Raw genomic sequence first — 18,526 nt, 5'->3', positions numbered from 1 at the left:
TCAGAGATATAACAGGGGCCTCTATATAATGATAATGGAATGAACTATTCACCCTATAGGAAAATTAAATACCAAAGAAACTTTCCATGTTTCTCACACGTTTACAACCATGTGTTTCTATGCAACTGCAATTCTCCCCTCTTTCTACATCAAAATACTTGTGTTACTTTCAGCTGAATAAAGAAGACATAAAAAAGAGGTAATTAGAATTTGGATCCTCAGATTATGTCACCCTAGGTTCAGCGTAACTATTCTCAGTGAGGATCTCTGAAGAAGACATCCCACCAGAAGGTGGAAAGTGCACAGGGCACAGAAAGTGTGTGTCAGGAGAGACCTGTGTGCAGGGGCTATCAGCCGAGCTGGGACAGAGGAGCCTCAACATCAAGGCATGGCCTCTCCCTCCAGCCAGTGCCAGGACCCCGGGTACCCTTGGAGACATGCTGGACGTGGAAAGGGCGCTCTACAGAAGAGCTGGGCAAACCATCAGAAAAGCACTTTGCACCAAAAACCGCTATGCTTTTCTCCAAAGAAAGCCCCTTAAAACCTCTGCTGGCATCTGTTTTTGCTGTTTGTAGGCAGAAAAAGGAGGGCAGAGAGGAATTACACAGAGGGGCAATAATTTCACCTAAACGAGAAGGAAAAAGTGGCAAAAGAGAAAATACACCATTAATAGCTTCTTCAACTCTTAACCTAAATTTAAGTCACCATCCTCTGAACAGACTTTACCTTCTGAATGAAGTTTTCTACTTTGCTTTGCAGTCCCCACCACTTGAATTTGATGGTCACCAGCTTATAGGCACACATCTGAGGACAGTCAGGGTTGCTTGCCAGCTCCTTCTGCATGAGGAAAATTGAAAATGGGCAATCGTGACTTAAAATTGACTGTTGTGTAACAACATCACAGACGTACATGAAGAAAATTACCATCTCATATGTGTTTAATTCAGGTATTTGGAAATTTGAAATCATTTTAGCAAAAGCAGCAGTATTCCCCTGCTGCAAACCCTCCTTCCACAGACCAAGTTACTTCCTGGCTCTACAATTTAATAGGCACAGTGCTCCGCCTCAAATTACACTATTCATATTTCAGATTAAACACCAAATTCAATTCACATCATATCAGTAGTGAGCCTTTAATACGTAAAGGTTCTCATAACACCGTTATCGCACTCCCACCGTGGATGTGGTGAGGTCTCCTCCATTTTATTGAGCCTCAATAAAAAAACCATGAGGAAGATTAGTCGTCTTCTTGTCTTCAAACACTGGCAAGTGGAGGGGCACTGTTTTTTGTGTTTTTCAAAAAATTTATTTTTATTTTTGGCTCTGTTGGGTCTTCATTGCTGCGGGCTTTCTCTAATTGCAGTGAGCAGGGGCTACTCTTCATTGCGGTGCACAGGCTTCTCATTGCGGTGGCTTCTCTTGTTGCAGAGCACGGGCTCTAGGTGCGTGGGCTTCAGTGGTTGTGGCTCGCGGGCTCTAGAGCGCAGGCACACAGGCTCAGTAGTTGTGGTGCACAGGCTTAGTTGCTCCGCAGCATGTGGGATCTTCCCGGACCAGGGCCCGAACCCGTGTCCCCTGCATTGGCAGGCAGATTCTTAACCACTGCACCACCAGGGAAGTCTGGGGCACTGTTTATTAACTGAGGTATTTTTCAACCAAAAGCGGGGACATTTAAAGGGATGTAGCAGCAAAAGTGATCTATAATTATCAAGTATTTGAAGGCAAATCCCATACATCCGGACTTTAACTTCCATAAATGATTACAACTCATAGTTTAAATGAAGTAGGGAATCAAATCAGGAGTTAGGGTAAAAAAGGAAAAATATTAAAAAAAAAAAAAGAGCAAGGGAGAGAGAGGGGGGACTATGTGGACAGAAAAAAATAAAATGTTCGCAATTTACTTTCATAAGAAAACATGAAAAAGCAATTAGAATTTGGATCCTCAAAACATGTCACCCTAGGCCCAGAGTATAAAAACTTACTCTGGATTTTTAGGTTCAGCATAAATAAATAAATAAGTAAATAAATAGGTAGACAGAAGGAGAGAGAGGAGGCAGAAAAGGGAGAAGAGGAGGGAAAAAACAAATACGGCAAAGTGCTAACAACTGTCCAGTCTAGATGGAGGTGTTTACTGTTCTATTCTTTCGGTTTTTATGGCTGCTTCTGAAATTTTTCATTATAAAAACTGGGTGGGGGGGGATTGCAAGCTATAGTATTGCTGATGATTTCTGTGAAACTTAGTGCAGGCTACTGTCCTAGTAAGCACAATATACTAGCATGTTTACTTGGGGGAGAGGGGTGAGTGGTGGGGGAGGGGTGAACCAGGAGCTCACCGCACACATCAGTGTCTTCACCATGGACCCACTTAGCACCACTGTTCTCCCAAGGTGGTATATGCGGGAGACCGATCCGCTCCCGAGCTGACCGAGGAGAGAGCCTGGGACGGGCCCAGAGCAAAGGCAGCCACCAACCTGCCTCTGGGGCTCCCAGTCTAGCATGGAGGGCAGGTATGGTTCAAAGAATCCCAGGTGGCAGAGGCGGACTGCAGGTATGGTCTAGGGGAAGGGCCGTCCAGTAAACTCTCAGCCCCAGTTCTGGTGTAATTCCAAGAAGAAAGCTATGTCTCAGGACTGTTATAAAGACTAAATAAGGCAGAGTATGCTCCGTGCTTAGTTGGTGGGACTCGGAGCTTAAAACAGATTAGTTCTCCCTCCCTTATTCTTTCACAGAGTTGTACCTACCACCTTGAATTTGCAAAACAATTTTAAAATAAAGTTTCTCAAAAGAGTAGAAAGTTACGGGGACCCTTTTTATAAAAACTAAATTAGAGTGAAAAGATTAAGCAGCCTTTTACAAGCGTTCTTCCCTTTTTCACCACTGTTCTTAGCTTCACACAGCACTCAAATTGCAGAGCTGGCGTCAGTCACACTGTGTGCCACTATCACTTCTTGTCAGCTTGCACTCATACACACCCCCCACTTTCAGTAAGTTCGTTGTGTGTGAACAAATATTACTTCCATTCAGCCACACGTACGTAAAATTTTAAAATGATGAACTTCTAGGTCTTATTCTAAAACCTCAAGATTATTCTTCATTTACACAATCATAGCAACCAGACCACATTTCCCCCCCAGACTCTCAATAATGTTCCAGTGTCAAGTGAATTCTATGATACAATATATGAAAAAAGTCTATTTTGGTATTATTAATAGGACTCAAAGTCTGTAGAGTCCTGCATGACTGATCAACTTTTCTCAGAAAATGTCTTCTGTAATAACATTTCATCTTCTGAATAATGACCTGGTACATGGATTAAATCAATGAGGCAACATCACAAGCATTTAAATACAAACATTACATACAGCAGACAGTCCTTTTGTAGGTGACTTCTATGTCAACAGAAGGACTTGGCTAGCTCAGCTCTAGTTTTCCAATTTCCTTCCCATTAAACAGAGTACCAATGTGAAAATTCAGCATGGATGTGTACGTGTGCACATGCGTGCACACACACATACCCATACTTTATGAACAAGTTTAATTCAGCAAGTATTAAGTGGGCACCATGTACAATCCCATTTGTGCTAGGTGGTATTAGAGGACACACATGTGGCTGGTAAAGAGGAGAGTGACTGTGTATAAAAATAATGATGAAACCACTATCCTTGTACGAACAATCCCTATCAGAAGGGACACACCTCTATTGTGGACACTGTGGCCCCAGACTAAAATCACATATCTGTAACTCCCCCTCCCGTCCCTGACCTGCAGACCCAGCACTTAAGCTGGGCTCTGGTGTCTCTAAGAGCAGTCCACAGCCTTCCCCAGGATGTAGCAAGCTTCTCAGTAACCAGCCTTGTTGAAATAATGACAAGGTTGGTCTTTTACAGATCATTTTTTCAATAAGCAGTGAGCCAGAGTGGAGGTACTCTCTAATCCAATAAGTGTCACTGACATGAAAATTTCACATGAAGTACAATTTGGGTGTATGTAGAATAAGGCACTTAAAACTGTGAGGTACACCTGCCAAACGGTAGTGCTAGACTCGGAGTAAGGGGACTTGGGTTGCAGTTCCCATTATGCAAAGTAACTTCCCATGTAACGTGGGCAGGACCCTTTACCTCCCCAGGCCTTAACTTCTCTGTCAGTAAAAGCAAAGGCTGGGCTCCACTAGAGCTTTTCATCTTCCACTGACATGCCACTAAAAGCAGGGGTGAAGGAGTTGAGTGTGAGGGTTGGGGTTGGCCCAGGGCTGCAGTGGGTAAGCTCATGTCCCTGACATTCAATGGCTTGTCTTACAGCTTCCTATAATTTTGCATTTTATTCTGTAATATGCTTAGGCTTAACAAAATATCCTCCTGCCCACCTACTCAGGCTGAAATTTCCTCTTGACTGAGAACCTCTGATGCACCACTGATTAGTCCTAAGATACCTTCCAGATGGAACATTCCAAGGTCCTATTAATTACGGGCTACTGAGAGCTTCGTTCTCAAACTCCAAATCATTGGACACCTTGTGCTAAATGAAAACCCTGGGTGTTTCTAAAACACCAACTCTTCAGAATTTCCCCACCATTTTATAAAAACAGCAGGATGAAGCATGGCTCTAATTAAAGAGTAAGCTAAATTTAATACACACATGCCTATACTAAACTGGGGCTCTAAGAACAAAGCACACACGCGTGACTTCAATAATTACCCAAGTTTGTTTCTCACATTCTTTCTAGTGACTTTGGCAGGCTGCTCAAACTAATTAAAGTACTACTGGTAATTTACAAAGTAACACTGGTCTATAGCATTTAGTTTAAAAACTGTAAGTGATGGGACAACAAGAACCAGTTCTCTGAGCTATCTTCCATGGATCTAAAATGTACATTCAGTCTCAATTTGATTTTTCTTTTCCATCCAATTTACAATTATTAAAAAAAAAAGTGCAGCGAAGAATATGTAAACCAATTAAAAAAATAAACAAGTGAACAAACAGCCTGCTGCCTTTATTTCTTGGCCTAATTCTCCACAGTATCAATACTCTAGTGTGAGGTACAGAAGGTGACTTACAGAAACACAATCTCAAAGATCCCCGGGAGAAAGATGAGAACATAGAAGCTATATATTTTCATCAGCTATCATTATTAATATGTATGTGATATTTAAGGTCTCACCCAATTCTAAAAATGACTTATACAATTCACCTCTTAATCTGTGCTGTGGTCTTAAAACTAGTGATTAAATTAAGAAAATAGCTTTAAAAGTCTCTTTTGGGACTTCCCTGGTGGTGCAGTGGTTGAGAGTCAGCCTGCCAAAGCAGGAGACACCGGTTTGATCCCTGGTCCAGGAGGATCCCACATGCTGCAGAGCAACTGAGCCCATGCGCCACAACTACTAGGCCTGCGCTCTAGGGCCCACGTGCCACAACTACTGAGCCTGTGTGCCACAACTACTGAAGCCCGTGCGCCTAGAGCCCATGCTCCGCAACAAGAAAAGCCATTGCATTGAGAAGCCCACGCACCGCAACAAAGAGTAGCCCCCACTCACTACAACTGGAGAAAGCCCGGGCACATCAACGAAGACCCGACACAGCCATAAATAAATAAATAAACAGACAAACAAATAAATAAAAGTCTCTTTAATGATGACACAGAAAATAGTAAACTTGACTACATGTGGTAAATAAAAGGTAAAAGAATCCTTTTGGCATAATCTTTCCGGGGTGGGGTCTGACACTATGTAATTAAAAAGTTTTAAAGCTGCTCGTATCCTATATATACCATATACCCTTTAACTTGATAATTCCACTTTCAGAAATGCATCCCAATTCATCAGGTAAGAAAATAACACTGTAGATTTTTTCAGAACAGCGAAACCTTGGACTTACTAAACACCCACTGAAAGAGAGTTGGTGAAATACCTCATAGTTCTTCCAAGCAATCGGCTACTATGCATACAGCCATTAAAAACCATCTTTTCAAAGAATGTGAAGAAAAAAAAATCATAATACCAATATAAATAGGTATCTATGTATAATATAAACATCTACAGCAAAATAAACTATGTGAATTAAGAAATATAACAAACAGCGGTAATTAAATGCTGAGACTACAACTGACTTTTATTTTCAAAACTTCATAAATACGTATTATTTTATAATCAGAAAAAAAAAATTAACACGCTTGAAAAACAGACTCTAAAAAAGTTTTTGCCTTCAGCTGAGTATTTTAGGACAAAGATTTACTTCGCCCTAAATTATCTGGGTACTATTTTAAATCTTCATTCATCTTTGACTATAAACAATCTAAATATTTTCCTGCTTCTTTTCTTTTTGATGTTTCATAAGTCAAAGCTAAACAAAATCAAGCTAAAAGCTGAATTAATATCTTTAATACGTAACTTTAGTTCAGCCCACATTTAATTTTTCCTCATCTTAAACTTCTAAAGCAAAAACAAGGTATACATGTAAAGTATTATCAGCTTCAGAGTTATCAGAAGTATTCTTGTGAAAAAATGTGCAACCTTTAAAAAAATGTGAAAAATCTCAATGGGACAAGTATTTGCTACCCCACATTCAGAGCAGCGTTTTAGAATCCAGAGAACCCAAAGGAGTTTCAGCCTTCAGGGGGCTCTTTGCTGGCGCAAAGCAAAGTTTCCTCTTTGGCCTTAAACAATACAAATGTTTTCTGATTCTTTCCTCCTCCATCATTTGAAAAAATAACCCCAAAGCAAATAAAGGCAAAATCTAAATTCAGATCATTCACACCTAATTCCAATCCAGCCCAAACCTAACACTTCCTAACCTAATGTAGCAGTAAATAAAATTATTCTGCTAATGAAAATCAAGTTTTATACAGATTATAGCATGAAAATTTAAAAAAACAATCGAAAATAAAAGGTAAAGAATGTTTGGTCACCAAAAGATAAGAATCAGAAGTTCTATAAAAAATAAAGTCATGGGCTAACATAAGAACCCAAAATGATCACCCATCTCTACACGATTTTAAATTTCATCTGTAATACCAGCTCGCTGTGAAATGTTTCTAAAATTGTATTTAAATAGTTTGTGTATTCACTGAATTCCTTACATTTCACTTTTCTAACTATAAATGAAACCCCTAAGCTCAAATCATGTTTTTAATTTAACAACACATATTAGGTTACTCTGAGGTATGTGGATGAGGCCTAAGGGAGAGTAATGTATACTGAAGCCACACAACGTAACTAAACAAAACGCAGGGTGTTTAATTGGAATGGTGAGCAATCAGCCCATGCTCTCCACAAGAACTACTTCCTCGTATCTGTGACAAACAAATACACACAAATGCAAAAGAGGGGGAAAAAACCACCCAAAGGCATTCTGCAAACTCATTTCCTAAAAATGTAGTCCTCTCACAGCTTCATCCTACATGTCAACTGCACATACACTTTTTCCTATTTAAAACGTGTTGGGATAAAGACAGAATAGGTATAAGTTACATCTAACCAGCGTTAATATTTTGCAAGGACACAGCAGTTTTTATAAGGCTCATGCTCCCTTCATATTTCAATTTTTCAATTTTAGGCAATCTGAACGCTCAATTTCAGCTGCTGATTTCGTAATGTTAAGTTTCCAACCCAGAGTTCACTAAGAAAGTTAAAAATAAATGCACTGCTGTGGCTGTTGCCAGCGCCCCCATCAGTAAATATCAACACAAGATTACAGAATGTATGTGGAGTATGCGTACCGAAATTTCAAGCAAAGCCTGATGCTACAATTCACAGCCATTCCCTCAATTTGGTTTAGATTTTGGTAGCCATTTGGACAGACCAACACTGGACATTATATTCTCTGTAAGTACATGGCAAGTCCAACACTGATTTTTATTTGGTTTAAGATAGTTAACTTGAATTCAGCGAATACTTACTAAGTATCTGTAAGTATCTACTATGAGCAAACCCCGTGCTCAGCACTGCAAATATCAAGTGAGCCGGACACAGAGCCTACGGCTGAGAGTTCAGAGAGTGACGGGGGGCGAGGAGGTGGGGGAAGGAAGGGAGTATGAACCCGTGAACCGCCACCCTGACGCAGGACACACCAAGTTCCGTGAGCAGGTCATCAACAAAGGACTCAGAAGGGTTCAGGGCAGGAGATTCCTAACTGGTTGGGCAAGTGCTAACTGTTAAATGGAAGAAGTAAACGTGGGATAAAGTTCAAAAGATTAAACTAATCGTAGGTTAAACTAATTTCACAAAAATAGACAGTAAAGCTTACTGCCTGTGAGAGAATGATCAGTCACACTTTCCATGCCTCCAAACTTAGTATTTTTGTAGCTCACACCCATTTTACTAATCAGAACTTTACTAAGCATGTGCTTCATGCTTGTGTCCAATTACTCCAGGAGGGACACCAAGTACAACTGAAATCACAAATTCACGCTTCAAGTGGAACTCATGAAAACTTTATGGCCCTGACTGTCAGGAAGACACTCCGCAAGAGGCCCATCCTGTCAAATCACTCCTTGAACCTGAGTGAGACATCCCATCCGTCCACGCCTAGTCCTTCGGCTCTGCCTGAGAACAGAGGCATTCGGTACCCGAGATAAAGCTAGAACTAATCATGTACCGCTCCTGGGGCACTTAGCTTCTGGAAGACACAGAACGGCTTTTTCGGTGTCCTCTTAGGAGTTGCATAATTGATACATACTAAGGGCAAAATGCCTATTTTTTATACTGAATTAAAAACCTAGTTGCCAAACCAAGTACTCAAAAAAAAATGAGCCATGTTCTAAGGTCTGCTTTAGTATACATAAGCCACAGTGTGGTCAACTAGAAACTAATTATTAAGCCTCTTTATACCACCCACTATGGGGTTTCAAATGTGAGATTACAGGGAGGGAGCACGTTTAAAATGCCTTCACATCCCTCCTGGACTCAGAGCCAGGTCTAGATGAAGACACAGGAGAGCGCCCTCAGCCCTCCTCCTCGGGCGGCTCAGTAAGAGACAGTGCTCATTAGCCTCTAGAGGACGAGGATGGATGATCTGGGCTGCTTTCCTGCTGGTCTCTACCTCAAAGAGATTTCCACTGAGGGGTTTCAAATTCTCCCTCATCCCCTACTTCCATTCTTCCCATCCTCAGCCAACAGAACCTTGTGGTATCTCTACTTTAGGCCACAGACAACCAAAACTGCCTTCTTTTCACAGGTGTGGGGGGAGAAGAGAAAGGAGTCTTGGCAGCACAGCAGGAAACAAATCAGCATCCCCATAACCCAGAGATGGCTGCCCTCCACCGGCTTGGAGAATCCAGAACGGCCTCCGCGATAAGTCCAAAAGGAATCTAAAGCGTGACCACGCAGGTGAACTGTACAACAAACTGCTCTGCAAGGCCAAGCTCCAACTGCCAGAGCTTTTACATAAAATTGAATTAACTGACATAGAAGACAAACTGCACGTGTCTTTATGATTAGAAAGAGAATATTTATATAAAGATATATAAAAAGATAATATAAAAGCCACCACAATTTCTGCATCAACTTCTTTACTCGACCTGATCCCCTAATACCCCAATGTTCAGACACATGTCAAGCACTGTAAGGGCTCTGCAGATGCTTCGGCAAAGCCTCTTACAAAGACCTTTATAGGCCTAATTATTAACTGTCATATATATGTAGACATAGAGGCTGAAGTCTTCATGAGGCATCTGGATTAAATGAAGAAAAAAATGAGACCTTGCCGTAATCTTCACAAGTGTTGTTTCAGTTGGTTAAAATGACAACTCCTCACCTCATCAGAGAAGGCAAACTGGAGAGCTAAAGGAATCCACATGCAAATGGGTAAACCATTGGTACTGGTAGTCATACCAACATCACAACCCCCGAAACATAAAATGAACCAAAACATGGACACGTGCACGCACACACACACACACACACACACACACGTGCATGTGTGGTGCTACACAGAAGACATTTACATCCATGAGAAATGCACAATTTTGCCTTGAAGCAAAAATCTTTATAGGTCATAAATCACTCTCCTATTACTATGCAGAGTCACTTAATCAAGTGTTGAAGCCTAAATAACAAAATATAATTCACATGCTCAGATTTTAAAAATTCTTTTTTTAGAGGGAAAATGAATACGTATACAACTAAGGTCTGCACCTCTGGGTTTGTAGTTTTAAAAAAATAATGTATCATACCATAAACTAAAAAAATGTCTGTACTCCTAACACATACAGGTAATATGAAAATCTATTCCCTGGCAATCCCGTGATCCCCTGCTAGCAAAGGCTCTCTAAACTGTGTGGCCTCTGCTTTATGGCTGACCTGAGTCAAGCACTCATTAAGCACTCATAACCACGAGGGGTAAGGACAGGTGAACCAGGACATGTTCGGCAATCCCCAGACACCAGAACCAAGGGAACCCTGGACACTAGACAAAGAAAAGGAATAACTGTGTTGTAAATAGGGTAGCATATTCACTGACCTCATTAACCCCAGGAGATGATAGAGGATTTTTATTTCCAAAGACAAAAGCATGACAACAATGATAAAAGCTACCATTTATTGTGCACTTCCTCTCTGCTGGGATTATAACATTCATTATTTAGTCCTCACACAAACCTTCTGAGGCAGTTACTAATATCATTCCCATTTTAGAGGTGTGGAAACCGAGGTTCAGAGTTAGGGTTAAGTTATTTAAGTCACAACTTGTGATAGATTCACGATGGGTTTTTAATGGATCTCCCTTAGTGCCACTGTCACCTAACAGATTCCCTGACCACTGGAAACGTATGACAGGTATTAAGAGAAGGACCAAATTCTGGAAAATACCATGAATAAGAGAGCCACACAACTGCCATGATGCAGGAGGGCAAAATGGTGCAGACTGGTGAGCCGGGATCTCTGGATTAAGAGCCAGAATCTGCTATGTCTCCATGCCTTACACATCTCTGTGACTAGCACTGAATCAGGTGCTACAGAAACGGCAGACGCTTCTCCTGTAACTATTATCCATATTTCTCTGGCCAAGTTTCTAATCTATAAAGTGAAGCAGCTGTATTTACCCCACAGGAAGGTTGTGAAGATTAAATACAACCTTGTCTAATGCCTGGCACCAAAAAAAGGCTTCTTTTCCCTCATCCAGTCTGGTGCAGACAAGCATTAAATACTGCAATGATTCAGAAGGAAAATATCACTGTGGGATAAGTAAGGGAAAGTTTCAAAGCGATCACGGGGTGTGCACTTAGCTGTGACTACCCTTTGGAATGTGTGCTGGTAAGGTGAGTCTCCGCTGAGGGGTATGGAGGGCCTCTGGAGCGGCAGAGGAACCACCAGGCAGCACTTGGACTGGAGCATTCTTCTATACGATTCTGGGTGAGTGGGTCCAGAACAGGGTTTCTTCTTCCTTTTTGCCTTAAGTACCATGTATTTCTTCCCTATTCTCATATTTCAGAAGTAAAGAAACCTTCAACTATTATCCTTCCCTGGTGCTCCCTTTGGTGCCAGGCAAATAGGGCCTGCTGAACAGCTGCAGGAGATGCTGATAAGAGCAAGTCAGTCCACAGGTTCCTGTTTTTCTGTATGTTGTATCACCAGCTAGTCAATCCTTCTTACTCTTTAGTTTCTATCTCAGCAGTAAGCGATGCTTTTAAGGCCAGTGTTAAATCTCAGAGGAAGACTTCTCCTCTGACTTACTCTTGACTCCCTGAGTCATTTCTGAGATCACAGTAACTCACTGAAATTCAGTTAAACAGTAACCCAACTTATGAGAGTAGCTGCACCTACCATCTTTTGGCTCAAGTCAACAACCGACAGGCAAATAGGTAGAATGGTATCACTACCAGCCAGCGCTCTCCCTGAGAAATAAGCTATTGTTTAACCCCCTCACCACACACGCACACACACACACGCACACACACACACACACAAAATGGGGGCAATAATTTGCCATACTGCAACCTGAGAAAATGCAAAATTTCACAATTTCTAAAAACGAAACTATTCTAGAATTTTAAGTAACCATTAATGGATAATAAAAGACAAAGCAATGTTAGTTAAAAAGGTAAAAATCATAAATAAAAAAGCAGTAAAACTCATATTCCAAGTTCCTAAAGGTTGGAAATCAGGTAAAAGTCATAGTGTCAAACTACCCTTGCTGCCTGTTATAAAACTGGTTAGGAGGTCCTACAGGAAAGATGTGCACCCAGACACAATAGCCCACCACATAATATAGCATCACCTTTTCAAGTTTATACCTGAAAAATTGACAATTTGAAGAAAATTCAACATTTAATCCACCTCCAAGCCTCAATTTCATGGCCCTCTATTCCCTGAAAACTGTCATCAGCTAAAGAGCTGGTACTTATTGGGGCCAGAAGACCTTTCAGAAGATATGGCAACCTTAGAAGCAGACACCTGTCTGCTCTAGCACAGCACTCTCTTTTAAGGCCAGTATTAAATCTCAGAGAAAGGCTTCTCCTCTGACTCAGGGTGAGTTCTAAAGTTCACAGTGAGAAATCTTGAAAGGGGTGGGGAATTTTTTTTTTTTAAATCCATGAGAGTAAATTTAGAACATGCATACTGAACTTGTTCCTTAATTTTTTTTTTTTAAGTGACATATATCACTTTCTGGGTATTAAAAGTCTCTAGTCATGGCCATTAAACTGAGAGAATCTTGAACCAAACTCTATCCAGAGAACAAATGTGAAAATAATTATGAATCATTTCTTACAGAAGAAAGTCAGACTCATTCTTCATTTTAATTGATGTGCAAGACTGTCCAAAATAGTCCAACACCCATGGAGAACCACTCACTGGGTTCTTCTTGTGGGGCTGTTACAGTAATCCTAGACATCATTTATCGATGACCTGTGACTGGCTTCAGCATAAACAGATTGGTTACCAAGTAAAACCCTGTTGGCGGAAAATCTGCTCTGGGCATGTTTAGGTTTTTATGCTCCTCTTCTCCTGTCAAATTAGCTGTAATAACTTGCCATCAACACATTAAGCCTTCTCTAAGGGGCTGTCATTTAGTTTAGCGGATGTCTTTAAAATCCATTATATTTCTATAGCAATTTAAATTATTACCCTAACATTGCTTTTCTTACTTCCATGAATAAAGTAAGGATGTGCTTTTTATTAGAAAACAACTACTTGCCATCAAAATTGTTCTCTGGTGCCCTGCTTTCCGAAATATAACTATTAAAAGGCCAGGAACATGAGACCGGGGAAGGGGAACTTGTTCAGTTTTTACCAAGACTAAATTTAAACTATCAACCTTCACTTAACATGGATTTTTGTACTGCTTCAAGTCTCAAAAGAGAACATTACAATCCCCAAAGACTAAATCACTTGTCTCTTTTAAGAGTTATCAGAATAGCATTATGCTGAAAGTGACAGCCTGGCTCTGTTCTGTTTGTTAATGCAGCACAGACTTGCTGGCCAACTGCAACTGGCTGTGAGTCCTTATCACAAATAAAACTATTTTTGTGCCATTTCTGTTTTTCACTTAAACGTCACCAGCTCTTCCAGACTCAGGACCTGTCAAGTGTTCTGTTGCCAAGACTCTGCCTGTCAGAAAGGTCAGCATCCAGTACCTTCCAGTTGGGTCCCAAAGGGCCTCTCTTGGTTTTGACTGACTGGAATAACGCTGGGTCTTCATCAGCTTTGTAGTCCTGCAAAGCAAAACAAAGTCAGAAGCAGAGAAGAAAACCAGAGAAAATTCTTTAACCTTGCCAGAACAGCCCTCTGCAGCTACTAAACACATGACAGAAACTGACGGGGCTTACTGTGCTTTGCATAAGCGCAGGAAAATGTTTCTATACGATATTAAGTTCTCAGTTTGGTTCTCTTTGCTTTAAGCTTTTACCTTGTAGCAAAACAACTACATAATAAAAAGTAATAAAAGTCCTGACTAACAGTCCACCATGACTGGTTGCTGGATAGCTATCTCCAAGAAATCTTCCAAAACTTTTCAACAGTTTCAGTATTTTGATATACATATAATCACACTCAAGAAATAAAGCCGGCCCATACCAGTTTTCACAACACCCATAGGTGAAGACACTGGACTCTAATGCCTGCTGGAGAGCAACCCCCATGACTGGGAACACCGATCAGAACCATGGATGCTGTGGCATCCCCTTGAGCTCTGCCACGGCTGGGTCTGCGGTGGGTGCCTGAGTTAGGAGGCCAGCCACTCCAAAGCCTTGTTCGTGGAGAGCCATGGGTACATAGGCAAACCTTAGGGACTACACTCGTGTCAGCCCTGCAATGCCAAGTGAGGTGAGCGAGGGCTTTACGACTCCATGTGGGACTCAGTTATATCATGCCATAGGGAACAGCCCTAAAATCTAGGTTTTATAGGAGGTTTTGGTGTGTAAATACTGTTTCCCTTAATATCCTTTCTGATAGAATGGAAAACATGAAAGGAGTAAACCTTTTTAATCCTATCTGCTTTACAAAAGTTCTTTGGTCATTACACACATACATACACACAATCTACAGATAGAAATTAAAAAACTACTTTTGAAGAGCTAACATCCAGATTTAAAAAAAGAAATGAGTTGTAACAGTAACAGTGAACAGAGGTCAGTTGAAAATACTACAAAAGGAGAGCCCCTTTCTTCTTGAGCAGAATTGTTAAACCAGGGGTCCTTCACAGCATTTATGTAGGGACCACATACTTTGAGAAAAATGCCCAGACAAGTCAATATGAAAAAAAAAATCATTGTTTTACAGATAGGGGCAGTGCAAGCACTGAACACATGCCAAAGCATAATACAAACTTTCAAAATCAAAGAAAACATGCTGAGAAGCAGCCAATCAAGACTCAACAGTTATTCAGTAAATGTGTATGACATGTTAATAATTCCTAAAGAGAAAGTTATAAATAAATTACGTGAGGAAGGAGAAGAGTGAGGTTCGGGTAGACAATAAAACTTTAAAGAAAGATAACTGGGCAAATGTGTAACCTTGAACTCCTAACCGCTGTCTTCTAAGAAGCTACAAAAAGGTCCCCCAGAGGGTTAAGACGATTACACAGGCAAACTTGGCTGGCCATGCTGAGCCTTACTGCTAAAATACGCAACATGGCGCAGCTACAGGCACGAGGTCAGTCAGCACTGTCCAGGAATGACAAACTGGGATGAGCCAACTGCAAGGAGTCAGACAACTGGAGTTAGCTGGTGTGTCTGGGCACATCAGCAGAAAGTTCAATTACTGTCAGCTAACATGAATTCTTAAATTCCAATTTAGAACCGCACCCTAAAAATTAACAACTTCACTGCTGACTGAGAAAAGAATCAACTGTACAGGTGGTCTCAAGACCTGGATTCACAGTGAGAAATCAGCTGTCCTACTAACAAATACTTGTAACCCCATAACACATTTTCTTCTAGGTCAGAGGCTTGGAAACCCAGAGATAAGCTCCATTTCCTCCAAAACTGAAAATATTTAACATTATATCAAATAATCACTTTTGACATCATCTCCCTCGATTCAAGGTCTATTTATTGAACAGCCATCACAGAAAAGGTGCATTACATATGCACCATGCAGTGCACAGGATGCTAAGCTAAGAGGCAGTCTAAGGGATCTAAGGACACAAGGAGAGCCAACACCTGGTTCTGGCTCCTAGAAAATCAGTCTAGCTGGGAGCAAAGCAAGAGAGACAAAGAAACGGTAATCGAAACCCCAGGGGCTACATGTTGACTGCCAACAGAGAATGGAGAGGAGAGTTATAGAAAGAATTGAAACCAACCGACACCAGCCAAGGAAATGTATTTTTAAAATGAGTTTTAACATCATGTTTAAAAGTAGAAAAATCTTACTGCTAAAGAACACTGTGTTAAATTTTTTTATGATAAAATTTTAATTATCTGTATAATGCCCAGAGGTCTGACCAGTGTTTAACATTTAACAGTTCATCCCATTTGAAGGAAAAATACTTCCTTTTTTCTTTTTTACTAACTGGGGTGTGACTTTACTGTGGGCATGATGCTCAAGTTTTTGTTTTTTACAAAATCGAAGATATTATGGAGCCTGGCATGAGTTGAATAGTAAACACCACATTTCCTGAATCTAAGAGGCTGCCAGTTACAGGATGCTCCATTATTTTATGTACCATTAAGAAGGAAAACACTAAGCCAATAAAACATGCCACAACTGGAAGACAAATCTGACGAAACAGAGACTGCAGAACTATCTCTGAGGATGCTAAACTCACCAGCTCCAAGAGAAAGAAAAAGCAAAATCCACAAACCAAAGTGTACACAAGTATCAGTAGGGCTAACAGTATACAATAAGGGTAGTACATAAACCAAGGCAGAACTAATTTAAGAAAAGCGAGCTTGGTCTAAAAATTGTACCAGCATAAATTATTTTCATGTAGAGGTAAACTAATTAAGGGGTGACTCACCCCAGGGGGTGGGTCTAAGCATGATTACAGCACCAGTGAATGTGAAAATGTAAGCTGTTGGATTAGATGGACTTTTGGACAATACTCCTTTCTCCTTCCTAACCCCACCCAGCTCCATACCACGGCGACACCTTAAGGGATTTTCAATGCCTATCTGACATAGATTAATTAACTGAAGAACATGGAATAACACTTTAAAAGTTCTCCACTCTGGACCTAATATACTGATCCTGAAAGTTTATTTCCGAGCCTTCATTATTAGTGCTGTTCACTGAATAACTTTTCTGAACTACGGATTCACAAAATTATAGAGGTGAACTGCACCTTGAAGACCACCCAAGTCGCTTCAATTCACAAATGAGGAAACCACAATCCAACAAGAAGGTGGCAAAGGCTCACCTACCTGAGGACTTGAACACAAGCCTTCTTACCCTCTGTCCTGGGCTCATTCTAGTCCAGCACACAGGAGGACAGCAGAAGGGTGTCCACAAAAGCCAGATAAGCAAAACACATTTCAAAAACACCAAGAAGCAGCAGCACCAGAGATACCAAAGTGGATTTTCCTATAAGGCATGAGTGTGTGCATATAAAATATCACACATACACATATATACATATATCTCAACCCAGTCTTCCCTCTCCGCTTTTTTCTCTTGAATACAAAGCAGCAAACGTTAAGGATATACTGAAAATGCAACAAAACCCAATTATTAACAACAGCACCTTAACCCTGACAGATGAGGATAATGCATCTTGTCAAAACCTAGGAATTTTTTTGTGCTTTTTAATGTTAGTTTGAATACGTAAATGTTTAATCAGTTGAATTAAGTAGCAAGATATTAAAAAGCAGGAAGCAGGTGTGGTTTTAACAACCTCAGTTTTGTATCTCTATAACAAACATTTAATTTTTTGAACAGTATCTTTTTTGCTACAATTTTATTGTTGGGTAGCTAGTTTGGTCTTTCTGTATATGAAAACTGGCCGATTTATATCCGTATCACAATGAACAAATATATTCCTTCATGTATGACAGTTTCAGCATACAGAATGCAACCTCCGCTACCAATTATAGCTGCAAATGAGCAATAGTGTGGAATGAGACAGCCTGCTGGCTTTGTTAGTATTCTGTCTCCTTTGGGATCCCGTGGGGAAAGGGGAGGCTCTGATGAAGAGAAGCCCTTGGCTCATGGTTTATTGTGCTTGCCACCAGCTGCAGACTTCTCATCTCATTAGTTCTTTTAGAATACTGTGGGTGAAGACAGCTGTAGCCTACTTGAGTCTTCAGCTCCTGGGTATTCTGAAGGCTGAATTTGCTATGCACTTTCTGTAATCCTTGGGAAAAAAAAGAAAGCAAATTCACTAGGCCAAGGAAATGTATTTTTAAAATGAGTTTTAAAATCATGTTTAAAAGTAGAAAAATCTTATTGCTAAGGTGCACTGTGTTTAAAAATTTTTATGATCAAATTTTCATTGTCTGTATAATGCCCAGAGGCCTGGTCAGGATAAGGAAGGGTTTAGTAAAACCATCATTATCAAGTTAGGTGTAATGTCCCCAGACACTGCTTGCTCCACCAATGCTAGCGCCTGAACAACAGAAAAACACAATGGTATCAGCATAAGGTAGATTCAGATAAGTGTTAATACAGCTCTATTTAATTGAAAGCTCTTATTTAAGTAAAAAAGGCAAGTCAAGACACCCTTTGGAGAACAAATAAAATAAAATATGGTAAATAAATGGATTACTGAGACTCCATGCTAGAGCCACAGAATACATTAATTAAATTCTTATAAATAACTGTTTTCTGTCACTAGAATACAAAAGTTGGGCTACCTCTTGGGTGTACATCTGTTACTCACTACAGTTCTCAATAGAAACTCTCAACAGAAACCAGATTCATTTTGAAGACAAAGAATATTAGTTTTACGGGGCTTCCCTGGTGGCTCAGTGGTTGAGAGTCCGCCTGCCAATGCAGGGGACACAGGTTCGTGCCCCGGTCCGGGAAGATCCCACATGCCGCAGAGCGGCTGGGCCCCGTGAGCCATGGCCGCTGAGCCTGCGCGTCTGGAGCCTGTGCTCCGCGACGGGAGAGGCCACAACAGTGAGAGGCCCGTGTACCGCAAAAAAAAAAAAAAAATTAGT

The 18,526-nt window shown here is 40.7% G+C and overlaps 1 protein-coding gene across 3 annotated transcripts in view; it reads right to left on the bottom strand.

The window, feature by feature from the left end:
- PITPNB (phosphatidylinositol transfer protein beta) overlaps positions 1-18,526 on the bottom strand; it is a 61,798-nt gene that overhangs the window by 8,033 nt on the left and 35,239 nt on the right. For all 3 annotated transcript variants that reach the window (XR_003793565.1, XM_029222952.1, XM_029222941.1), the window contains exons 8-9: positions 13,565-13,642; positions 727-837 (exon numbers count right to left, since the gene is read on the bottom strand). Coding sequence is in view for 2 of the 3 variants with exons in the window: in XM_029222952.1 (XP_029078785.1) it covers positions 727-837; positions 13,565-13,642 (189 nt within the window). In the remaining variant the exon portion in view is untranslated. The remainder of the gene's footprint in view (positions 1-726; positions 838-13,564; positions 13,643-18,526) is intronic.

Source organism: Monodon monoceros, unplaced genomic scaffold, assembly GCF_005190385.1.
Source record: "Monodon monoceros isolate NGI ecotype Baffin Bay Population unplaced genomic scaffold, NGI_Narwhal_1 Super_Scaffold_1, whole genome shotgun sequence".
Taxonomy (NCBI): domain Eukaryota; kingdom Metazoa; phylum Chordata; class Mammalia; order Artiodactyla; family Monodontidae; genus Monodon; species Monodon monoceros.
This window is presented reverse-complemented; position numbering and strand designations above follow the sequence as displayed.